Genomic DNA, 26,264 nt, shown 5'->3' on the forward strand with positions numbered 1-26,264 from the left:
AAGCGGTGGAGGGAAGGACAGGTGTGAGGGCTGTGGGGTATGTGGGAGAATGCCTTGTGGTCCCAAAAAGGAGGGTCCTGACTCAAGCCAGACAGGAGGGGACAGGACTCTCACTGGTCTCCAGTTTGATGGTGACCCACACAAGTGAACCCAGGAGCGACTAGGTAGATAATTTCCCAGGGCCCTCGGGTGGCCCCGTGGAAGTGCTGGGTGGCAGTCCACATCAAAGGAGAATTCCGTGGGATCTCACAGCCAGCCGGGAAGCAAGACGGAACAGGACGGGGCCATGAGCAGCTGAAGGCTGAGACAGCTTCTGCCCACTGAGTTGGCTTAGAAGAGGAAGCCAGGGGAGAGGAGAGATTCAACCAAGAGAGAGTGGTAACAAGTCTGTTGTTCCTGGGCACTTTCCTTTGGCGGTTACCATGGGACAGATGTCCCATAGTGGCTGGGGGCAGTGGAGGAAGAAGGTAGACAAGACCACACCAAAGCACCAAGCATCCCACCAGTAGTAGAGCAGAGAGGGAAGGAATGGCAGCAGAGGCAATGGGGCGGTGGTGGGCGGGCTGGGCGGGGGCGTGTGGGGGCTGCAAGGGGGAGGAGAGTGCATCCAGGAGGCCACGCCAGCAGCCCGGAGGCTCCAAGGAACTCACCCACTGAAGTCTTTGGAGAGTGGGGACAGAGGCCAGATGAGAGTTACAGGAGAGTTACACGGCAATGGGGAGGGATTCCCTGCCAAGGGAAGGCAGGGAGAGGTTTCCAGAAGAAGCAGTCCGTGAAGAAGCAGAGGGGAGCCGGCAGTGAGTTCCCATCCTTTCCAGCTGCCTGTGGGATTCTCACCAGCTGGTTGGGAGCGAGCACTGAATGCAGGAGCAGAGCAGCCTGGAGTCGGGGCCTTGGGGCAGATTAGAGGGGAAGTCTTGGAGGTACTCATTCGAGAGCCCAGGCATGGCCTCCCCAGCAAGAGCGTTGGACCTCAGACTGGGGAAAGGTTACTAGTGAGCATGGCTCTGACGGTAGTCTGTCTTCCTCCTTTGCACTCCTGTGTGAACCCCAGTGGGGCTGGGGAGGTTGCTGGGACGAGGCGCAGGTGTGGGGCTTCCGAGAGGAAGGGGATTGAGGCTCTGCAAGGAGCCACTGCCCCTCCCCGTGGTCCTGCGAGGCAGGGAGGACCAGGTAGGGGAGTGCTCGTGGGCCGTAGAGCCAGAGAAGTGACCCTGAAAAATAGTGACCAGGACAGAGGAGGATAAAACGGGGGGGCACGGGAGGGGCAGATAGTGGATGCAAGAGGCAGAGACGGGCCAAGCCATAGCCCGAGTGAGAGTCGTGGGGCTGGCGCAGGGGGCAGTGAAGAGGCAGCCCGCCCCTCGAGCTCCGCCTGCAGCAATGAAGCCCTTCCAGCCAGGTTTTAAGGGCCTGTGTTCGCCTGACAGCTGCTGACGCTGTAAAGAACAGATGCTGGAGGGAGTGGTATGAGGCAAGACTTAAGACTGGAAAGAGACAAAGGGTGCCTTTCCAACCAGTCATGGGCCCGCCTTGCCCCGGGCCCTCCCCCTGCTCCGGAATCAGGCTGAGCCTCCGTGCAGCCCTCACCTGAAAAGAATCGCTTGGGTGAGGCAAGCACATACAGCTGGGGCAGGTTTTCTCTTGAGACCCTCAGCTTTCGGCTCGTGCTAAGAGAACCACCGCAGCGGGGAGGGGAGCCCCTCCAGCGGTGCGCCGCAAGGGCTCACGTCGTGTTGGCTGACCTCACCTTGAGTGCTTAAAACCCATCGTGCCGGGGGCGTTCACACCGTCGAAATGGGCAGCTGCTAGAGTCAGGGCTTCCTCCCCAGAGAGCCGCTGTGAAACATCTAGCAGCAAGCAGCGCATCCCGGAGCCACCCCCGCTGACCCTGGCTCTCTCTCCACAGTGAACGGGAAGGCCACCGTCACCATCGAGAGCCGCGCCCCGACGCTCTTCATGTTCATGCTCAACGGCAAGCAGGAGCACGGGCTGCTGAGCCTCAGGAAGGACGGGATGAAGCTGGACATATACCCCCCAACGGTGGGCCCCCACAAGCTGCAGATCTTCGCCAAAGGCAACTCGGACGTCTACAGCTCGGTGCTGGAGTACACGGTCAAGTGCAACTACGTGGACGTCGGTGTCCGGCTGCCGGCGGAGCTGCACCAGCCCGTGGGCCCCAGCTGGTTCTCGGAGCAGATGGGCATCGTGGAGCCCTCGCACCCCGACCCCATCATCCACACGAGCGACGGCCGCTGCTCCGTCAGCTTCGGCGTGGAGGAGGGCGTCAGCGTGCTGGCTTCCCTGCATGGGGACGAAGGCCCCGTCACCGAGGAGACGCAGCGGCGCTACATCTTCCAGCTGCACCGGGAGAAGCGGGTGGAGCTGAAGGTCCAGCTGCCCCAGGCGGGCAAGTTTGCCCTCAAGATCTTTGTCAAGAAGAGGCTGGAGCCGGGCAACTACGTCTTCGTCTTCAATTACCTGCTGTGCTGCCCCAACACCAAGGTGAGCTGGCCCATGTTCCCCGAGAGCTTCGGCAACTGGGGGCAGGACAATGAGCTGCTGGAGCCCCTGTCGGGCGTGCTTCCCGCCAACCGGGATGTCCCGTTCAAACTGAAGCTACACGGTGTTGCCAAAGCCCTGGTGAAGGGGCAGGACACGTGGCCCCTGACCCTGAATGGAGAGGGCTACTGGGAGGGCAGCTGCAGCACGGCCGGCTGCCACGAGATCTACGTCATGGTGCTGGAGAACGCCAACCACAACTTCTACTCCTACATCCTGAAGTACAAAGTGAACGCCCAGTGAGGGCTGGCGCCGCGGCCGCCCCCTCCCAGAGGGCCGAGGCCAGAGCTGCCCAGGGAGGGCCCAGCGCAAGTGCAGAGAGCCCTGGACGCCACCCAGTCTGCATGAAATCACTTCGAGGCCTCTGCCACGGAAGCGGGCATGTTTGTGTCCCCATGGCTTCCCCCGGTTGTGGCCGTGGCCGAGGGGACTGAGGCAAAGGCCCTGTAGAAGAAAAAGGTGCTATGTAAATCCAAGGTATCATAAACTGTACACCACTGCCCAGATGCCCCCTTCTCGTGTTAATGCTGTTGTTGTTTGCATAGGGCTGATGTGGGAAAGCAGGGAGGTTGCCCAGGCAGAAAGCTTTTCACGTGATCGTGAGCGAATTCTCCTCTGTGCCCGAGAGGGACCTGATATGCAAGGCTGAGTCGTCCTGAATCGCAGAGCCCTTTCAGCCCTATCAGTGTTTCTCACCAATTCTGAACCCCAGGGAGGGTTGACTACCATTTTTCCCCAGACCTGACCATCTTCTGCACTCCCGCTGCCTCTCACTCTTCAAGAGCCCTAGAGAAAAGAAGGCGTGAGGAGGAAGCTAGCCAGCCCGCGCTTGCTGCAGGTCCACTGTCCCTGGATATGCTGGGAATGTGGCAATAGAAAAGTCAGGAGGGCACTCCCAGGGCCCATTCTTGGGTGCCCTGCGTGGAGGGCCAGAGGGTGAGGGACACCCCAGCAGCCCTGCCACCTGAGTCTAAGGGTGTGAGTTCTCCATCTCTGTGCTCTCAGACGGGCCCGTGGCAGTTCAGTCTAGTGAGTTGGTGGCCCTCCGGGGCCTGCATTTTCACGGGGAGCTTCAAGAGGCTGCTGGGCCCTTGGGGGGGACCTTGTTGATAACCCTAAAGAAAGACCTGGGCAGGGAGGCCAGGCAGGGAGTAGTGCAAATACCATAGTGCCAAGGAGACTAATGAAATCACTCGGCCGGCCCCCAAGGGTCCCTACCAGCAAAGCCCACACCGGGGGACCTCCACCTGCTCTGGGAGCCATTTTGGTGCTTGTCCGCATCCCATCTCCCTTCCTGCCTTTCCCTGCCACGAGAGACCCCTGGGGTCCTGCCTTGCACGCTGGCTCCAGCCCTAGGAACTTCAGCTGCCCAGCTGCCCTCAGCAGCACCTCAGGCCCGTGTTGCCATGGCAACAGCGGCAAGGCTGGCTCCTTTCTGCAAGGGCAGTGGGAGAGGGAAGGAGGGAGAGGCCCTGCGTGGCCACTGCAGCACCCTCCCAGCACGAGAAGCCCCTGCAGGTGCTCCCTGCCTCCTGGCTTCTCAGCTGTGCGGCCCCTCCCGTCTCTGTGCCCTCACCCTGAGAGCTGGCACCACCCTGCGCCCGCTACTGTTCTAAATGTCCTCGGGCTCGACAGCCAGGCCGGCCGGATGCTCACGCCACCTCTGCCTTCATCCTCACGTTCGTGTATTCAGCAAATGTTACCGGGGCACTTAATCAGCATCGGACTCCGTGCTAGACGCTGGAGTTATGGAGGGAACCAAGGGGGTCCTGCCCCTGCCATCTCAGAGCTCAGGGTGCGCAGCAGCGGCCTCCCCCAAATAGGCCTGTCTGAAGTTCCAGGCTCCCAACACTTCATTATCTCCCCAAAGATCCCCGCTGCCACCCAGCTTGAACCTGGCCGAGCCATGTGACAGGGGTGCCCAGCCTCCAGGAGGCTGAGGGCCCTGGAACACGAGGGCAGTACACCATGGGCGTCTGGGCTCTCCCCTGGCCTGTGTCCCGTGCCCTCCGGCAGGCTCTGCCACCCAAGCCTTTGGCACTGTTGTCACTCATGCCTAGAAAATGCACAAAGGCCCCAGAGGCAGAAAACAAGGGGAGTTCTTACACCCTGAAAACAGCCTTTTTTGTTATGAGTTGAAAGAAATGTGCTGGGTTTTATCCAAATAATGAGTGCCTTCTATGACTCATGTCACTCCCTGGACCCAGAGCCGTGGCTAGTCCCGATGAGAACAACGTGTATCTTTTTAAAATAATATAACTGACCAGTACCTTCTGGAGCAGACAGAGGATGCCACCCAGCGCAATAGCAGCTGCCCCAGGAACCAAGACCGGGCCCAGCATCTCCAATGGCTGCAGAGCCACCACGTGCCCCTCCTTCTGCCTTAACCAGCACCCCCCCCACCTTTGTAAAGACAGCTGTAGGCACAGTCAGAAATCACCTGTATTTCTTTCCACTGAAGTAAAAATACATGAAATGAAATCCAGTCTTCATGAATTTTTACACGCATGCTGCTCAGGGTAGAATTCAGAGTTGCATTTTGAAGCCTTTTATTCAAATCCGCATCTTTGTTCCCGGTGCTGGAGTCCCAGCGACTGGTGGAATGGCACGGGCCCCCCCTGGTGCCCAGAACATGGAGCTGCCGGCCAGCCAGTCTGCGAGGCTGAGTCGATTGCCAGGGCTTTTACACAGAACTTGAGAAAGCCTGCTGAGATGTTTGTGTTCGATTCACTGGGTGCTTCCTGGTGTGCACACGGAGCACATCTTTGCCACGTGCAAACTGTGAGGCGAGCTTGGAGCCTGCCTGGCAGGGTAAGAAGAAAAGGCATGTAATACTGGGGAGTGTTTTGCCTGGAAATCACGTCTTGAAACGGAAACACTGGATAGGGGACTGGAAGGGACAGCTCTGACCGCGCTCCTTACTACGCCAGAGAAGGACCGAAACTGATCACACTCAGGGCTTGGGCTGGCAGCCTTCGGGCCACAGGCAGAAGGGTGCAGAAAGTCAGGGAGGGTGCGGGAGTCGGAGGCGAATGGGCTACAACCACAACTGCAATTAACTCCTTTCAGCTCATTATCGGCAGCGCCAGCAGCCCAGCTGGGTCCGCTTCAATCTGATTACGATCATTGTGAGTTCCCCATACGCCGCATTGTCCCACCAGGACAGACTCCTCACAGCCTGCTGAGATTAAAAGGAAATAAATAGATTAACTGAAGCATGAAGGATTTAGGCTAGACATAAAGAACTGTTTCCTGTTTTTAAGCAGGAGGGGCAAGGTGCCAAGAAAGTTTGTGAAATCCTCTTCTCAAAGGACTTGAAAAGTAGAAAAGTTTCCCCAGTGGTCTGGGTTTCAGATGCCATGCTCACTGGAAAGACTAAGTTCTCTCGAAACCAGCTAATCCTTGAAGTACACTAGATCGCCCCCAGCAAACACAAGGTGAGCAGTTTTGCCACATCCTTTGCTGTTAACGATGTGTTCAGAGGTGGTGCGCATCTGTGTCCCACATCAGTTTGGGATCTTTCATTTCTTTTCATTTGGAATAAGGAGCTGGAAATCTTCAGAGGTGATTACTTCTCATAGCGTGTGTGTGTTGAGTTGTGTGGGCCAGTGGCTGTTGAGTATGCTTTCCCCACATTGTTGCTGGTGTTGTTTTTCAATAAAATTTATATTCATTTTTATCCAACAATGTAATTATCGATCTGTTCTTATCACTGCTCTCACAAGGGGGAAAAAATAGGGAAAAAACACTTTCATGTTCAAAGGGAGCCCTAGGGGAAAAAAAAAAAAATCAACGTCCCAGCCATTTGAATGTGATGGGGAGATGCAAATGGAATGTCAGGCAAATAGCTATTTCGCATTAAAGAAAACATAATGAGGTTAGCGCCAGCCCCTCTCTGGCTCACATGCCTTTGAAGAACACGAAGGCAGTGTTTCTTTCATTGAATCTTGTTTAACTTGAAATGTTTCAAGTCAATCCTAATTTCTGTTATTAGTAGAAGAAAAAAATGTACCCAAAATGCCTATCAGCATACTTTTTTTTATTGTTTTGAATATGTATTTCTTGATTTTCATATACATACAGAAACTTTGCAGCAGGTTACCTAAACAGATGATTCATAAATTAGACATTTAGGGAAATAGAGAAAATGAACATCCAGGCACCTCTGAGAAGCTGCCGTAACCATGGAGACCATTCTCGTAGCTGTGGTGTGAAGGACAGAAAGAACTGTGTTCTCAAATCTGGCCTTGTAGCCTCCCTCCCTGCTGGACCCGCAAACGTGAGCCCCCACGTATGTCTCCTGAGGAAAGAAGCTCATGGGTGGACCATGTCTTTAACAGCATATTAAGGAGAAGTCAAAAGAAAGTCTCCCGTATTCATAGGAGGAGGAACTCTTAAATTATTAGAACAGTCTGAGAATGCCAACCCTGAGGCTGGAATGGATGACCTCTAACGTCCCTTCCAGTCCGGAGAGTTTGTGATGCTGTGTCTCTGTGAACAAATGCTGGCAGGTGGTAGACCTGGGATTGTCAGTTTCGGAACATCTGAAGGGCCCTGCTGTGTTAAGAGCCTGCCCTGTAGCCCCCAGCAGACTGCGCTGCTGGCTCCTCTCTTGCCCGAGGGCGAGGGGCTGCAGAAAACCCAGCAGAGGGACCAAAGGGAAAGCAACAGCCCCTGACAGGATGCTGCTTCTCTCTGATTTTGCAAGCAGAATGAAAGAAAACTAAAAGTCAGGCAGTGATCGGGACGCCTTCCCTTAGATATCCCACAGGCATCCCCAAATCAAAAGACATTGAACCGAAGTCCCTTTTCTCCCCCAAATTGCCTCCCACTCCTCCTGGGTCCCCAACACAGTAAATACATCCCCATCCCCCAGGTACCGAAGTCAGTCTCGTGGTGGTCACTGGTGACTCCTTCATTCCCCTCAGTGATGAAATCTGGGCCATTCTGACCCACTCTCCCAGCCCCACATCCACTCCACTCTCACAGCCTTTGTCATAATTCAAGCCCTCATCATCTCTCAGCTCCGCTGCGGTGACTGCTTTCCACGATGACACACGGCCCCACCACCACCACCTCCCCATGTTTCTACTTATAAGAACATCAGGACTATTGTTTGTATTAAGACAAGGTCTCCATGAAAGCCTTCCAGAAGAAGTTCACCATCTCTGGAGAAAGCATAATTTGTGTCAGGTGCTGATGGAAAAGGTGGGTCTTCAAACAAAAACTGGTTTTAACAGAGAGGCAGAAACTCCTCCTTTTTCTGGACTCTGAAGAGGCCAGGTGCTGATGTCTTCACTCCTGGGCGATGCTATGTAGGGCGGCTCATAGCACCACAGCCAAACAGGGACCTGTGACAGGGTGAGTGGTGGAGACTAGCCTGAAGGTTAGTAAGCTACACCTTGTAAATCAGATTATCCACATCCATGGCTCATAGATCTCCCTGTTCTCCTCCTGGAACCAACAATAGTATTGATCATATGTTCAAATGTGCCGGGAGGACTCCCTGGCAAGCAGATGCTGAGACAGAGTTAGGAATGCAGACAGAGTGTTAGAGGGTAATACGTGGGAAAGATAAAGGGGGAGGAAGCAGGATCAGGCAGAGAGAACTTCGGACAGTCGGCTAAGTGTCAGTGCAACAGAAGAGCCCCTTGTTGTGCAGAAATGACCAGGCTCTAGAGACCCTGGTCTGCTCTGTCACTGGCTACGGGCTGACCAGGAAGAGCTTGGCCTCCGTTCAAAAGCTAAGACACACGCCTGGTTTCTGATCCAGGCTGTAAGAAGCGTAGAAGCCATCACTCCCTCCAACAGGTAGAAAGCTGACAAACTGAAAAATCAACAACTCTTCTTATATCTGTAGGAGAAGTGAAGTCACAAGGTAAACCACTGTCCTCCTCCCCAAACTGGAGAGACTGACAGGTGACCCAGAGAATCATACTCACCAGAGCAGAAACCTCCATGGGAAACCATTGCCTGGGTGGGAAAACGGAACTGTAATTGGCAAACTGCTGGGGCTCAATGTGGACAACATTGAGAGTTGAAAACTCTCCAGGGGCACCCAGTCATCAGGACCCCCACATTTTTGTGAGTTTATGTCTTGGATCTCTACCAGGTCTCACAGTGAATATCAGAGAAAAATCTCCTCATGCTTCTGGGGTGAGGGGGATGGATCCATTTACAAGCAGAAAATTAGTAAGGACATAATTGAACTCAACACCACCCCCAAACTACTAGAAATAATTGACATCTATAGACTGCTTCATCCAACAACAGCAGATTACGTATTCTTTCCAAGCGCACATGGAATATTCACCAAGATAGACCACATTCTGGGCCATAAAGCATACCCCCAATGGAATGAAAAGAAGAGAAGTCACACGATGTCTGCTCTCAGACCAGTGGAATTAAACGAGACATCAGTAACAGAAAGATGACTGGAAAATTCCAAAATATTTTCAGATTAAACAACACACTTCCAAATAGCTAATGGGTCAAAGAAGAAATCTCAAGACAAATTTTAAAATATTCTGAAGCACATGGAAATGAACCCACAACTTATCAAAATTTGAGAGATGCACCAAAAACTCTCTTTAGAAGGAAATTTAGAGCATTGAAGGCATATGTTAGAAAAGAAGAAAGCTCTAAAATCAATAATCTAAGCTTCCAAAGTAGGAAACTAGAAAAAGAAGAGCAAAGTAAGCGAAAGAAAAGAAATAATTTAAAAAGAGCTAAAATTAATAAATTGAAAATAAGAAATCAATAAAGAAAATCAGCAAGCTCAAAAGCTTGATTCCTTGAAAAGATCAATAACATCTATAAGCCTCTAGCGAGGCTAGCTAAGAAAAAAAGAAAGGACAAATTACCAATATCGGAAGTGAAAGAGGGGGTATCACTACAGATCCCATGCACATTAAAAAGATAATAAAGGAATACTACGAATAAGTCTATGCTCTCAAATTTGATACTGTAGGTTATCAAATGGTCCAATTTCTTGAAAGACACAATCTGCCAAAATTCATACAGAACAAAATAGGTGATCCAAATAGGCCTGTAATCTTTTAAAGAAATTGAGTCAATAATCAATAACCCTCTATAAAGAAAGCACCAGGCCCAGATAGGTTCTGGTGAATTCTACCAAACACTTAAGGAAGAAATTACACCAATTTTCTACAACCTCTTTCAAAAGATAGAAGCAGAGGGCTTACTTCCTAACTCATCTGCGGCCAACATTATCCTAATACCAAAACCAAACACACTGTAAGAAAATAACAGATTAATATCTCTCATGAACATAGGTATAAAAATCCTCCAAAACCATTAGCGAACTGAATCCAGCAATATATAAAAGCTAAGGCAGACCCTGGAGACAGCACCAGCTGAAAGCTCTCAGCTCTCGGATGTACTCCTTGCAGATAATCAGCAAGTTCCCTCTTGACAGGAAATCTGAGCAGCACACCTCTGTGTCTGCCACAGAGGCTTCAGGAAGGCTTGGGTGCGGGTTCTGGGGGTGGGGCAGCAGATCCTAAAGCCATCTGGGACCCAGCGATCACTGGTGAGAGGTCACCAAATGCTTTGTCAAAGGGACGGGGAGGGCTCCATATGTGGCTGCCTCTGTGCGGGAGGAATGCAACTTTCAAGGGCCGCCTTCAAGGCGCTGGGCACTAATTTGACAGAAGGCAGCTTCTTCCTTCCCTCTCCTCCTTGGCCTCCTGGTTCCTGTCACCCAGGGCAGCGTCAACACTAAAGCCAGAAGGAGCTGCTCATGTTACAGTCTTAACTTGAAACCTGCCAAAAACTCTCCATTGTCCAAGGCGTAAGACTCAGTTCCCCACTGTCTTCGTCTGTTCTGCTGCATAGACGGGGCGGCTGACAAACAGCAGAAATCCACTGCTGACCGTTCTGGAGGCTGGAATCGGAGATCAAGTCACTTGCAGATTCGGTGTTTGATGAGAACCCACTTCCTGATTCATAGTTGGTTGCCTTCTCCTTGCGTCCTCACACGGTGGAAGGGACAAGCTCTCTGGAGTCTTTATAAGGACACAGATCCCATCCGTGAAGACTCCACCCTCGTGACCTAATCACCTTCCAAAGGCCCCGCCTCCAAACACCATCATATTGGGGATTCAGTCTGAACCCATGAATTTTGGGGGGGATACAAACATTCACTCTGTAATCCCCACTCTGGCGTCACACCGCTTTCTCTGCTTTGTCTCTCATGACTCTCCATGAGATTCCTTTTGCAAAAATCAACCATATGACACCAGGCAGGCCACGGACCCTCACACCTTCGTGTTTTTTACACATGCTGTTCCTTCTCATTGGGAAGCCATTCCCTCCATCTCTGTCTGCAGAAGCCCTGCGTGGTCTTCGGGCGTCTAGACCAGCCCCTATCTGCCCACCCTCCATGTTCACTTAGCACTTTGTTAGCTCATCTGTTAAGCAGGTACTTTCTGCATGATTCATGTGATCGAGGGGGTACTTGGAGGTTCGCGCACTTGGTTATGAATTGTTTGAACACAGTTACTTTGATTTTTTTCTCCATGGCACAAAATAGGGGGTTAGTAAATGCTTGGCAAGTGTTTCATTGGGAGAACAGAGAGGAAAGATGAAGGCCGACTAGCAAAGTAACATAACTCAGCAGTCCAATAACCATTCGGTGACATTTGTCTAAATGTTTCCAGGTCACCAAGACTGGCCCCTGTGCCTTTTGCCCAGCTCTGCACACCCCAGCCTGAACTGCGAGGAGAACCCAAGATGCTCTCAGGGAGGGCCACACCCCGAAAAGGGCTGAGAAACTGGGGCAGGGGGAGATACTGGAATGACCACCCTGGGGATAGTTGAGGAGGTAGTTCGTGGGGTCTTCAAGGAAGTGGGTGGCCTTGTTACCAAGACCAGCAGCCCACACTTATTTATGAGGCTCTGAAAGAGAGCACGTGCTCACTCCACAGAACAGGACTCGAACACAGGACATGAGCTTGACAAGAGAAGAATGGCCACCCTGTCTGTGACTGCGGGTGGCAGGGGCTAGTCAGGACTCTTTGGCCATGAAGCGCTTTATGAAGTTGCCTTTCCTTTACCTAATTGTGGTTCCTGACCCAGATTTCCCCTCCAGGACCCTGTTTGGAGGAGATTCTCTAAGCTAAGCTGTTCAGCAGAACACAAATATAACACAAGGCGTCTGCCGGTGCTACCCACACCCGTCCAAACAGAGCAAGCTAGCCCGCTGACAACCAGTCGGCGGCCAAACCATCGGTCCAAGGGTGGTCTGGAGGCCTCCTGACACCTCTGGGCTCCAGGGGGTGCCTGCCAGCCTACCGCTGGGGGCGCGCCAACGCACGCCGCATACGGCTCCAGGAGGAAGGTGCCCAGGTTGATCTGCTCGCTGTTTCAGCTCCATAATTAAATGACACCTGCATTCAGAATAAACGATCAATACATTTTTGAAGTGAGCGTCAATCTGTCATTTCAAAAGTGAATTCCTAGATCACTGGCTTTATTTACATGGCTGCTGACCAAAAAGGCTGTTGAGTTACAGCAGCCTAGTCATTTCCCTCTTCTTCTCAACTAACTACAAAAGCCGGTGCCCGGAGCGAGTTTCTCTGCCCCCGGGGGAAATGTATGTTTACAGGAAGACAGAAACCACCACCAGCTGGGAGGGCTCGCGCTGTTTGCCACAGAAAGCCATCAGGGCCCCGATCGATCAGAGGAGTGCCCTTCTTCTCCAGGACCCCACCGCCCTCGGCCTGTGCCGAGATTGCTTTGTTTCCATCAGGAGGGACGGCTGACTGCCTCTCTGACACAAGGAATCAGCCATCACTTCACCCCGGCTGTGCAGGGACTGAGACGGTGGCGCCCGGCTCCGGGGCGGCAGGGACGACCGTGGAGAAGCCTGTGGCAGGAGGGCACGGGAGCAGCCGCGACTCGAACGGCCAAGAACAATCGGGCCGCGTGATGAGTGAAGTCCAGATGTCGGGACTGAGGGCCCCTGGCAGCTCCCACATGGACAAAGCAGGGGGAAAACGAGGAGACGTTGATTTAAAACGAAATCACTGCAGGATTACAAGTTACTCCCTGAACACTTGGCTGATGTATTTGTATGTATGTGAACACCAAGGGGATTGGAAAATTAACATTTTATTATACTGTAAAAAATTAAATGTGGCCAAGATGCCCGAGGCGTTTGGAGGCTGCCCCCCGCATATCCTTTGTGATGGCGCCGCCCTTGGGAGCTGCGGTGAGCGTGGGCACCGCGAGCCCTTTGGCATCCATTTCTCTAGCATCAGATCTCCTTCCCCACCTCCCAGGAGAAACACGGTGAAGAGAACACGTTAACCTGATTGCGGGAGGAAACCCACTCTGTCAGTAAAAGCTTCACTTGACATTTTTAAAGCTCAGCAAGAGTGTTAAAAGTCCATTTTAGAAAGAAGAGAATGGGCATCTTTCTGGAAAGATGGCCTCTTAGCTGCTGGTCCCCTGTTTGACTGAAAGCTGTCTTGCGCCGTCAGAAGCCATTAATGTACGATTGAAGCCTTGATTTCTTTCTGTAAATATTGGTTTGACTTGGGGAGGCCCTGCAGACCCCTCCTCACTGAGCTCTGGCCGGCCCCGAGACCTCCGACGCCGTCTGCCAACATCAGGCTGGCATAACCGGGCCACAAACCCTCAGCCAGCCCCTGGCTCCTGTCCCCGCTCTGCCACCTCCCGCGGCCTTTGGCAAATTACTGATCCTGCCTGTCCTGGTTTCCTCAGCAGTGAGCTGGGGTTCAGCACCGCACCCACCCTGCAAGTTTCCTGTGGGGATCGAATGAGTTAACATGAATGCAATGAGCAGAATAGCCCCTGGCACGTAATACCTGGTCGGTGAATGTCAGCTGTCATCACCGCCACACCATCGGTGTCCTCAGTGTTACGAGGATGAGATTGAAGTGCCATGTGTGTGCTGTGGGTTGAATCCAAAGGTCACAGGCCCCTCCTGAAATCATAGCTGTCACTGACGCCAGCTTCTAAATGACATCCTGTCTCCAACACTTGGCCACCTGCCTCTTCTAGAATCTTCCAGAGACCAGGAGCTCATTGCTGCCTGAAACAGGTATCCCATTTCTAGACACCTCTGTTAAGAGACCCTCCCTATATGTAACTGCCTTAAATTCAAGCAGTTGAGCCAATCCACCCACTGGTCCATGAACAAATCTGTAGTATTCCAAGGTGACCACATGGCAGGCATCCTGAGCCACCAGCACAAAACCCAGCTCATTCGAGGGTTCTGGACGCTGGCTGGAACAGCTGTCATCTACCTAGACAAGCAAGGAGAGCCCAAAGAGAGGGAAAGAAAAGGAAAATCTCCCACTCAACAGAGCCTGCAAATCAGCATCTGAAACCACATGAAGAAAAGTAATGGTTAGAAAAGATACACAATCTGCATACCGTACAGTGAGACCACCCCAAGCCCTCATCCCACATAATGCCCCGAACCTGGCCACCTGGCTTATATCCTCCAAGCATTTCTTCTCCAGAAGACCGACCAACCCAAGAAAAAAGACCCACAGGTACAATCTATGGGCAGTACTCCAGTGACGACCAGGACCCTATTCGACCACCTCTAGGAATCCCTCCCCATACACACACACACACACACACACACACACACACACACACACAGTTCGTGAGTGCATCTGTGGTGGTTTTAAAACACAGCCACAGATTCTTTGGTACTCCTCCCTTCCTAAGGTGGAGTCTACTTCTCATCCCCTTAAGTAGGAGCTGTACTCAGTGACTCTCTTCTAACAAATAGAACTTGACAGAAATCACAGGGTGTGATGTCCAAGATTAGGACCTATAAGGCATTACCGCTTCCTCCTGTAAACCAAGAACGGGGTGCCCTGGGACCAGGAAGCTCCTACAGAAAGGAGGAACAAGGGGATACCCAGGAGGACGGTAATGGGACAGATCTGGAGAATAGCCGCACAGCAAGGAGGATGGACCCAGTCTAGAAAGGAGGCATGTCATAGGAAAAAATGAAATGGGACCAATGACTCGGTTACTGGATACAGGTGACTTCACTGGGGTTGTTTCAATGACAGTGAGGAGTTGGCGGGACTATTTGGTGAAAGCTACGTTGAAAACAAAGCAAAGCAAATTCTAATTTCATGAAGAAAGATTGTACCCAAAAATCATATTAATCATAGTATGCTGTGTGTGGATATTTACAGCGTCATAATAATGTAAATGTCAAGTCCGACGATGTGTTAGGTGCTGTGTTTGGACATCTCATGCCTTTCCAGCCCCGGCCCCCTTTCTCGTCTCCCAGTTTTGAGGATGAGGCAGCAAATTCTTCCTTTCTCTCAGTGATGTTTAGTAGATTTTTGTGGAGACCTGCATATCTTTTATTAGATGTATTTCTAGGTATTTACAGGTATATTTTTATGATGTGGTAATGGTATCGATTTTAAAGTGCTTTTTCTAATTGTTACTACATGCAGACATATGAGTATACTACATGAGACCATGCTGTTTGTTCTTCGGGGATGTGTACGAAGCCAAAAATATAGTTGTGAGGTGTTAACACCATCACCAGGATAGCCATTGCTTCTGGAAACAGAAGAAAGGCATGGAATTAGACCAAAACAAAGACATTTTCAGTAATCTTTTATCCTATGTAAGTTTTGAAGGATATATGATGAAATGTTGGCATTTGTTAAATTCAGGGAGAAAGAAATCATCCATGCCACTATTTTTTAAAAAGGGGGGTGTGCCTGGGGGGCACAGTCAGGTGAGTGTCCAACTCTTGGTTTCACCTTGGGTCGTGGTCTCAGAGTCTGCTTGAGATTCTCTCCCTCAGCCCCTCCTGCTCATGTTCTCTGTCTCTCAAATTGATAAATAAATCTTAAAAAAAAAAAAAAAAGAATCTTTGCCTAACCCAGGGTCTCAAAGATTTTCTTCTGTTTTCTTCTAGAAGTTTTTGGGTTTTGCTCTTAACAGACATCATTATTGCAGAATGAGCCCCATTCTCCATGGAGGATGGAACGAACACATGGTGGGTGACCAACCCTTGTGGCCTCAGTTTCCCCTGGAGCCCTGCAGACAAGGAAGATGGCACCTCCTCCTACTGTGCCTTCCCTACCCCCTTTCCAAGGGGCCTTGCCTGTGGTAGGGACCCTGCTCCCGCACCCAGTCATCCTTACCACCCCAACACCGGTGTGGGCAGAGGTTGCAAAAGTTACTGTTCAGCACGCACAGTGTTTAAAAAACAAAAAGTTCATCAGTGCCAACAATGAAAAATCAGGAAAACCACATCAAAATCTGACTGGCCAGCTCTTCTCAAGAAGCCTGTGAACATCACAGGGGACTAAGTTGCAGCACCCCCTTTGGACTAGCGGGCTGTCCAGGTCACCCCACACCTGCCCCTCTGACTGTCTCCCAGACCCTGAGGCCTGGGTCAGCTGCCTGAGCTCACTCCTTCCCACAGCTGCCCTCTTTGATGCTACCTGTAAGGCCCCATCTACAGCTTTTCCATCCTCTTCCCTTTTCAGCAGCTCACCTGGCCTCCTGACAGCCTTGCTGGGCCAGGATCAGAGTCCACACGCTGCAAGGAAGAAACTGCCCAAGGGCATACAGCTGCTAAGAGGCCCGCTGGCTTTGAGGCTCTCCCTCCGCTTTCAGACTCATTTCACTGGTTCCCATCGCCCTGGGCACTGGGACTGTGTTTAAGCGTCGGTGATGCAAGTTGCTAAGGGCGCAGGTGTGTTACTAGGCTGCGGTGCGCACCTGTCAGAGGTTCTGGGCGCATGACGGGGGCTGGGGTCTGTGTCACCTGCGCTGGCATCTGCAGGGAGTAGCAGGAGCTCAGGCTTCTAAGATGAGGGGTTTGGTTGATTAAATGTTTGATGAATGAACTAATAAATGGATGAGCTGTCATCTGAGTAGCCCACATGTTTAACCATTAATCGAAATAGATTTTAACTGCAGAAATATTTCAACTGAAGCATGTAAAGGAAGAGGAGGAAGGGCGAGCCTACAACGTGCCAGAACGCACACCAGGCCCCACCACCGGGTCTCATCTCGTTGCTGAACATTTCAGAGAGGACTTTGCATGCAAAGCATAAACAGTAGTATTTGTACAGCCCTCTGGGGTAAAAAGGAGAGGATTTAAAAGTGTCTATATGGGACCAAATTCATTACATTTTCTCTGCGATATGTAATTACGATGTTAAAAATAAAATGCTAGTATAAGAACTAGGAAGATCGGTAGGGGAAGAAAGGGATAAAGAAAGGGGGGGTAATCAGAAGGGGGAATGAAGCATGAGAGACTATGGACTCTGGGAAACAAACTGAGGGCTTCAGAGGGGAGGGGGTTGGGGAATGGGATAGGCCGGTGATGGGTAGTAAGGAGGGCACGTATTGCATGGGGCACTGGTGTTATATGCAACTTAAATCAACGAACTTTACATCGGAAACCAGGGATGTACTGTATGGTGACTAACATAATATAATAAAAAAACATTAAAATTTAAAAAAAAGAAAAAAAATGCTAGTATTAGACGAGACACTGAATTTATATAAAACTTCCAATATGATTTTTTTTAAAAAATCTAATGAAAACCATGAGCTTTCTTTTGTGACTTTAACTTTTTATTTGACGATTTATGCTTGAAACTGTTACGTACAATTCCTGATCAAGGTGTTTTTAATTAACAATGTCTTTAAATTCTACATAGTTCACCTTGATGAGAAACTTTGCAAAGTAGTGATAATGTCCTTTACAACATTAATTTAAAAATTATAATACAGATCGTATTTAAAGACTCTAATTGCAATTTCTCTTCTTCCATTGACAAACTAAGTATTGGAGTTTCTAGTAATACCGTGGATAGACTTTTAACTCCATCCAACATTTTTAGATCTAGTGCTAATGTGGAACACTAATTTGGACACTTTCTGAATCTTGTTAGAGCAGTCAACCTGCAGCTAGCTTGGGGTAAGGGGTGGCAGGGTGCACCAGCAGACTGCTATGACTATCTGACCTTTGCTGGACAATAATTTTTGCCTCGAAGTATTTAAGTATTCATGTCTTGAGAGTCCAGAAAGATTGAGACTGTTGGATTGTTTTGTGAAGACAGAGATTTGGGTCTCCCATCTAGAGTTACACCCATAAAAACATCACCTGGCCCTCCCCATATTAACTACCCCCAAACTTTCCCTTGCTCCAAAGTCTCCAGGTGGCTGCGCTTGGGCTGCAAATTCTCCTTGGGTGCACAGAGCACCAGCTCCTCCAGTGAGCCATTGGGCCCTTGTCCACAGTGGACAGTGGCACCATCTGCAGCTCTGTCGAAGATGTCCGAGGGGTCCAGCTTCTCCCTGGTCACATGCCCATCCCAGGCTTGACCTGGCTGTCCCAAATGCCCTCGGCTTCCAAGACCGCAGGGACCCCAATAACCCAGCTGGAATGCTCTGGCCTGCCAATGCACAACACTAGTTCTCCAAGATGCCCAAGGGTATGCCATGAATTAAAAAAAGAAAAATGTTCCCTTGTGTAAGTCAGTGACACGAAGCACAAATACTACCCCCTTGGGGCACCTGGGTGGCTCAGTTGGTTAAGCATCTGCCTTCAGCTCAGGTCATGATCCAGGGTCCTGGGATCGAGCCCCGAGTGAGGCTCCCTGCTCAAGGTGGAGCCTGTTTCTCCCTCTTCTCCCCACTTGTGCTCTCTCTCGCTATCTCTGTTGCTATCGCTATCTCTTTCTCAAATAAATAAATAAATAAAATCTTAAAAAAAAACCCAAAACCCCAAAAAACAAAAAAACAAATACTACCCCCTCTATAGCAATGAATGTTCGCAGAGAACCAGACTGACCATCTATGAAATAAACCATAAGAAAGCTCTAAACCTCTAAACGTCTTAACCTGCAGTTCACAGACCCCCTAGCAATGGGCCCAAGGATAGACTTTAGGGCTCCATGAACTTGGATGGGAAAAACTGACATCCTAATTCTCAACAAGCTCTAACTGAAATTTGATTTTTATTCTATTCGGAACATAAGCCATAAGCCACAGCAAGTACCTGTACCTGGGGCTTTAGTCCAATAGAAATCACAGATATTTTCATATCTCATTACACTTGTTGTAGACATCTCAAAATATTATTTTCATGCACCACTGCTTTAAAAGCACAGTCGGTGACAGCCCTGCCACTTGGTCTTATTATTTAATGAGTTAATAAAGAAGCATATATACTACTATATCACAAATCTGTTTTCTCTTAGGTTTTGATGACAGAACATCAAAATAATTGGTTTTCTTTTTAACACTACATATTTTATTTTATGCACTTTGTCATTATTTTGAGGGGCCCATAGGCTTCACCACTCTGCCACAGAAGTCCCTGGCGCACAGAAGGTTAAGAATGCTAAGTGTCTAAGGTCACCGGCTCCCAGTGATTCGGGAAGCAATGGGGAGGCAGGGGAGGATGGGGGGGGGGGGAGGGATCTGGGCAGTGAAAGGATGAGAGGCAGTTCTCCCACTTCTGTCCTGGCCCTGGGGGATACGATACGTAGCATTTCCCACTCTACTTTGGCATATTTCTAAGGAACACGTATTAACACTGAAAAATTTCAGATCTCTGGAAAACAGTTTGGAAAATATGGATTTAGGGAATGACTTAGCCTGAGAAGATTTGAACTGCCTGGTGTTGTTTAAAAATGTTTTCGTATTAAGACTTTTTGGAGCAAAATAAAAAGATCAGGTGATGCCTTCTTAGTCTACAAATGGTAGCTCACGCGGGAGGTAGCAGGCTGAACGTACCAGCCACCTAGAAACTTCCCTATTCTTTGCTCATGGTCCAGGACTTGTTAATATGAATAGGTTAGGATTCCACGCTGGGCTGAGGGTCTGTCGGCCAGGAGGGGGATTACTGGGGAGACCACTGGGCTTCTGCCCAGGCACCGCTCTGCTGGGTTATAGGGGGACCGGCACATATGGAGTATATCCTGCTGGGAGCAGGCTATATACTCCACCATGGTTCAAGAAACGAACTGGGGGGCACTTGGGGGCCTCAGTTGGTTTAAGCATCGGACTCTTGATTTCTGCTCAGGTCATGATCTCAGGGTTGTGGGATAGAGCCCTGTGTCAGGATCCACACTCAGCGGGGAGTATGCTTGGGATTCTCTCTCCCTGTCCCTCTGCCCCTCCCTCTCATCTTCTCCCTCTAAATAAATAAATAAATAAATGAATCTTTTTAAAAAATAAATTCATTAATTGAAAAAAAAAGAAACTAATTGGTAGAAAACACTTCTCGTCTTGCTTGTGGCATTGAATTTGGGGCTGAGGACCCACGCGTTCTAGACTGCACAAAGATTCAGGGACTGGTGAACTGTTTAAGCTCATGTTACCCATCAGGGGCAGGGCAAATCCAAGCGGTGGCCTGCCGAGAGGCCCTCATTGCTTCCCCAAGCCGGTGCCGTGGGAATTAGGACAGCTCAGGAACTGGCAACGACCTCAGCCACACTAGACGCCTCCCAAAGGAGTAGCTGTTCCATGAAAGCACTGGGCAAACTAGTGCCAAACGGTCTTAGCGGATCCGTGTTCCATAGCTGAAGAAACGAGCGGTTTATGTAATGGATCTGGCTTTTCCTTTTCTATTTTTCCCAGTCACGCTTGGAGAGAGAGAGTGGAGGATTTGCCAAGCAGTGTTAGGGCACAAGCCCCACGTTCACACACTTGCCCACCATTGGTCTGTAACGCTCTATAAAACGTTCTGTACGCAGGCCTCACCGCTGAGCTGAGCGCCGAGCTCTCCTGCCGCCCCTCCGTGCGGGAGACTTAGCCAAGAAACTCTGCCTGGCTGATTAGCACGGACTCTGCTGCCAGGACCCTCAGAATCCTGGAAACTGCTCCCCTCGCAGGCAGCACAAGCCCACGCTCTGCTGGAGGAAGAGCGGGGGCCTCGCAGTGTGCCGGCTCCTAGCGGAGCCCTTACCCACATTGTGTGGCAGCGCGGAGCTGCTCGGCTCTCAAGCTACTGCGCAGACGCAGCTTGGCCACCCGTTCTCTAAAGAGGACCGCCACTGTTACTCCTGAGTGTGAGTGCGGAGTGGCAACTAGGAGGCTTTGGCGTGCATGTGCTCTATGTGCTGTGATGTTTTCTGAATATAAACTTGAATTTTGTAGGTGTTGCTACGCATCAGGGAGGCTTTTTTTGGGTAACAGCTTTATGAAGACATAATTCACATACCATACAATTCACCCATTTAAAGTGTATAATTCAATAGATTTGGGTGGTGTCACATTCAGAGTCGGGCCACTATCACACAACCTATTGTGGAACATGTTCAGAAGCTCCCAGAAGAAACCCCTTAGCCCTTAGTCTTGCCCCGCCAAACCTTCCCTCTGCCTGCCCTCAGCAACCACCAGGCTCCTGTCTGCAGATTTGCCCATCATAGCCGCTTCACCTAAATGGAATCATACACAGGTGGTCTTTCGGGACTGGCTTCTGTCAGGTAGCGGGTTCTCAAGGTCGTTCAGTGTTGGGGCAGCAGTACTTCATCCCTTTTTATTCCCCAAACATATTCCACTGTCTGGATACACATTTGGTTTATGGGCTCATGGGCCGATGGACACTTAGGCTGTTTCTGCTTGTGGCTACCAGGAGTAACGCTATGAACACCCACGTGGCCCTCTTCCTGTGGACACGTGTTTTCGCTCGGCTTGGCCGTACACCTAGGGTTGGTACTGCTGGGTCCAACCTAGGGTTGGTACTGCTGGGTGAATTGTAACTCTAACTTTTTGAGGAACTGTCCGATTGTTTTCCAGAGTGGCTGCACCATTTTAGATTGCCATCAGCAACATATAAGGCTTCTAATTTCTCTGAGTGAAGAAAGGGTTCAGGTATAGGCAGGGAAAGATAAGGGGCCCTTGACTAGGCTCTGAAAGAGTGAACAAGAGATAAGGGAATAGACCAGACCACCTGGCCTCGGATGTTAGGGAGTATTTTTCTTTGGCGGTTACACTGTAATCACAGAAAATGATCAAACCTCAAAGAAGTCAGTCATTAAGGGTATTATCACTTGTCCTTGCTCAGACCAATCTGAATCTCAAGGCCACAAGCTCCCTGTCAAGTTTTCAATGAAAGACTGGCCTAAAAGCCCTCAGTGGCAACCCACTCGGGACCCCTCTCACTCTAGAGAGCTTTCGCTTTCCTTTCTGTTCTCACCTTCACTTAATAAACTTTCACTTCACCCTTTTGTGTCCATAAGATTCATTCTTCGACTCAGTGAGACGGGAACCCTCCAAGCCTGTTACAAGCCTGCAACATCCCCACATCCTCATCACCACTTGCTATTGTCCACCTTTTGCATTACAGCGGCTGCAAGTAGCATTTCACATGGTTTTGACTTGCATTTTCCTCAAGACTCGTGATGCAGAGCATCTTTTCATGTGCTTTTTGACCATTTGTGTATCTTCTTTAGAGAAATGTCTATTCAGATCCTTCACCCACTTTAAAATTGGGTTATTTGCCTTTTTGTTATTGAAAAGCTTGATGTTTTAATGACTATTCAACTGCACTTTAAAACTTAGCCCCAAAAGGAATTGGTTGGACTCCTGCAATTTTGCATCTCTCCCCAGGAAACAGAACACAACTCTGGGAAAGTTCCAGTCCCTAAAGTTGTGGTTATTGATATTTTTTTGGCTCATAGATATCCTTGAGAAGCTGGTGGACACTCTCCGACAGAAAAATGGACATATGCAAATTTATCTACGTTGCATTTAATATCAGGGAGTTCCTGGACCTTCCACCATTCAAGCATTGCCTTGATAAGGCTCTTTCTTTTCATAAGAAGAGTATCTACTTACTTCTGATTGTATCATCCAATCATTTGAACCTGGCCTTAATGGGCAACATAAAATGCCCCAATTCTCGGTTCCCACAGAGGGAAAAAGAGTGAACCAGTCATCAGATTATCGAAATCACACTGTGCAGAAATAGCTTTTATAGAAGATTGCTTTCAAGGCCTGCAGTCCATCATTTCTCTCAATTTTCCCCTGTGGTCCGGCCAGACCACAAGAGCTTTACCCATCACATCTGGGACCGCCGTGGAACTGGTCTGACCGCACTTCAGCCTTTGCCGTCAGCCCACACCGAGGCACGCTCACTGTAAGGAAGCCGAGGGTTCTCACTCTTATCAGTTAGGGAAGTGCTGTAGGCCCTGTCCTCGTGCTCAGACGCCCAGCCGCATGCTCATACACACTCAGAGAAGAGGTGCTTCTCTTGAACCCATGGTCCGTTTTGATCTTGTGGGCAGCATCGAGCTTTTAAGTAATGTTTCCTTCTCTGCTTTTGCCCTTAAGAAGCTCGAGGGAAAGCTGCTGCCTGCCCCGAGCGACTGAACCGGGTGTTAGTTTGTGAAGGGACATTTATGGCCTTCGTTTTCCCTTTGCCCTGATTCCACTCCGTATTTCTTTTTAATACATTTTGTATCCTATCTCAAACTGTTTCTAGAACGAGCCAACAAATCTCTTCCTAACCCTGCCTTTCTGCACATGACTGCCATTCACGACAACTGTTAATGACAGAACTTCTTTTACATTTATTTTTCTCATATGTAACTTTGTTTCCAGACTCAGGGCTGTTTTGCAAACAGATTACCATCACCGTAGTTTACTAGGTGGTGTATGTCTGTGGATGAGAGGGAAGGTGGAGTTTTTTTAAGTTGAGTAGACATAATAGCAACTGTATTTTTGGGGCGCTTGGGTGGCACAGTCGGTTAAGCATCTGACTTTGGCTCAGGTCATGATCCTAGGGTCCTGGGATGGAGCCCCCCGTTGGGCTCCCTGCTCAGCGGGAAGCCTGCTTCTCCCCCTCCCTCTGCACCCCCCACTCATGCTCGCTCTCTCTCTCAAATAAACAAAACCTTAAAAAAAAACGTGTGTTTCTTTGTCTGTTCAACAAGATATTTTCATAGTGCTTACTAGACCAGGCAGTATTCTATGTACTTTACAAATACTCACGTTCACAAAAACCTTCTGAAGGAGGTCTGATTTTGATGTCCCGTTTTACAGAACAGAAAGCTGAGGTATGGAGAGGTTAATTAACTTGCCCAAGGTCACACAGCCAGTAAGTGGTAGGTAGAGCTAGTATTAGGTACTGCGTCGCCTGCCTGCAGAATCCACGCTCTCTACCCCTAGGCTCAGCTAAAGAATCGGGGCTTTGGGATCCTGGGCAAGCCATTTAAATGCTCCCGGTTGCTTTGGAACAGTGATACCCCCTGCCTTGCAGGCTTATGAAGATCAAAGGAGGCTCTGTGGAAAGGCAGCCTCCCATTCACAGGGCGAACTCAACTTTGTCCTCTTCGGCTAAAATCTGCATGGAAATCCAGACCAAACTTCACTGGGAATGCTGGCCAAGAGGAATGAGGCAATCACCCAACACGCCATCATCTGTAAACCCCGAAAGAAGATGAGCGCACCCTTACCTTTCCGTCTCATGTGCGTATCCCAATCACAGAGATTCCGTAAAATGTGTGTTAAGAAACTAGCTCAGATGTAGTTGGACACATTTTCATATTTCGCATATCTTTTTGAAAAATGAAGTTGGGAGATTAAATTACAATCATTCTGACAAATTTAGATCGTTTACCTCAACAATGGGGTGGAAGTTGAAGTACATCGTACCTCATGATTCCTTAAGTATCTCCAGCGACTAAAGTCTGTTCTTGCTCCTCCTAGTTGGCATGTGCCGTGGAAATTTGGGGTTGGAGCCTACATATTTTAGGTGGAAGCTTGGGACAGTCTGAAGCTCAAAAATCCCCGCATACCAATCCAGATGGGTACAATATTTTTGGAGTCTGCAAAGCCCTCTCGGAAATGTATTTTCAATAAATCCCCTCAACCCCACGAGAGGTATCATCCCCATTTTACAGTAAGTGCAATGAAGCCCAGAATGGCAGCGATTTTCATCTACTGAGTGGTCACTTAGGATCTACGAAGTGTGAGAGAGCACCCTGGATGCAGGTGGGACCTCGGCCCTGCTTTTAGGAGTTTTTGGGAGAGACAGAAAGTAGACAGCATGGTGTGGTCAGTGCCTCGAGAGGGGCACACACCGGGCGCCGTAAGAAATGAGAAGCTCTCCTAGTCTGGTCAGGGGCTGCGGGAAGGCTTTCCGAGCACGACAATAGGGGCACGTGAAAGTGTGGGAAGAGGAGGCTGACCAATGGACAGCACGTGCATAGGCACGAAGGGACAACGTGGTGCATCTGAGGAAGGACACGTATCCGTTGGTTCAAACCATCCGAGCACTTGCACAGCTGCCAGGCTTGTGCTGGGTCATGAGGACCCCACCACGAACCAGGCGGGCAACGTCCTTGCCCTCAAGGAGCTTATGGGCAGAAACAGACAATAAAAACGTAAATCAAGGGGCCCCTGGGTGGCTCAGTCGGTTAAGCGTCTGACTCTTGATCTCAGCTCAGGTCTCAATCTCAGGGTTGAGTTCACAGCCCGTGTTGGGCTCCACAGTGGGTACGGAGCCTACTTAAAACAAAACAAAACGAAACAAAACAAAACAGATGAACAAAAAACTTAAATCAAGTAACAGAATGATTTCAGAGCGGGGAGTAGTATAGAGGGAATAACTCAAGGCAGTGAGCTGGGGAGACCAGCCGGTCAGAGGTCTCCTCAAGGGGAGACATTAGGGTGCACACCTGACGGCAAGAAACCCCAATCGTGGGTGAGGTGAGAGAGAGGGATTCCAGGCAAACAGCAAGGACAAGGACCCTAACAGGTTGACGCCGGCTGCACTAGAAACAGAAAGGAGGCCAGCGTGGCTGGAGCCCCGTGGAGGAACGAAGATGCAGTGGGCGACGCAGGCAAGCCCCATTACCGATGGCTCTGAAGGCTCTGGTGAGCAACTCCCAGTTCCTCTGGGTGCAGTAAGAAGCCTCTGAAGGGGATCAAGGGAGGGAGCGGTGACACTTCCACTTACTGGGATCACGAGCAGAAGGGGTGCCAGGCAGGAGGCTACCGCCAGCACCTAGGTGAGGGACTGATTAGTCTGGATCAGGGTGGTGGCCCTGGAGGAGAGAAAGGGCTGCCTCTGAGACAGATTCTGGAAGCAGAATTGACAGGACCTCCCGACGGCCTGGCCATGGAGGTGTGGGATCTAGCTCCTCCACCGATCCACTTCCTGGGACCCTCCTACGCTGGCATCCTTCGGCGTCCCCAGCCCTGCATTCTGCTCTGCTCTCCCTACACACTCTCCGCGGGAGAGCTTATCAGGTGGATCTTATCAGCTCTGCATGGTTTCAAACGCCTCTGCACATTGAGATCTTGCCTCCCCTTAAACATCTCAGCAACGCAGGGGCCGAGCATTTCCATCTGACATTTCACAGGCACCTCACGCCTAAAACCAGCCCCCGTCCCCTCCCTCCACTTCTCTCTTATACTTGTGTTCGGAGCAAGAGCAGGCTTCCCGTCAAAGCTCTTTGGCCCCTGTACACTCTAGCAGCCCAACTGGCTGGTCAGCAGCAACGCCAGGACATCGGCCTGGATCTGGATCAGTTTGGCTCTGAAATCCACGCTTCTACATACTTCTGTAGTTACTTTATCTTCAACTTGTATCATAAAATCTTTATTTTAATTAGTCTATAGCTATTCGCATTTAAGTCATTAAGAGAAAATATCACTTTATAATAAATATTAATGTGAGGGAAAAAAAA

The 26,264-nt window shown here is 49.9% G+C and overlaps 1 protein-coding gene across 1 annotated transcript in view; it reads left to right on the forward strand.

Moving 5' to 3' along the window:
* The window catches only part of KY (kyphoscoliosis peptidase), a 46,341-nt gene extending 40,095 nt beyond the window's left edge, over positions 1-6,246 (forward strand). Inside the window, exon 11 of the mRNA XM_026497078.4 lies at positions 1,910-6,246. Coding sequence (XP_026352863.2) covers positions 1,910-2,805 — 896 coding nt within the window. The 3' untranslated portion in view covers positions 2,806-6,246. The remainder of the gene's footprint in view (positions 1-1,909) is intronic.
* Positions 6,247-26,264: the final 20,018 nt, after the last annotated feature.

Source organism: Ursus arctos, unplaced genomic scaffold (genome assembly GCF_023065955.2).
Source record: "Ursus arctos isolate Adak ecotype North America unplaced genomic scaffold, UrsArc2.0 scaffold_20, whole genome shotgun sequence".
Lineage (NCBI taxonomy): Eukaryota > Metazoa > Chordata > Mammalia > Carnivora > Ursidae > Ursus > Ursus arctos.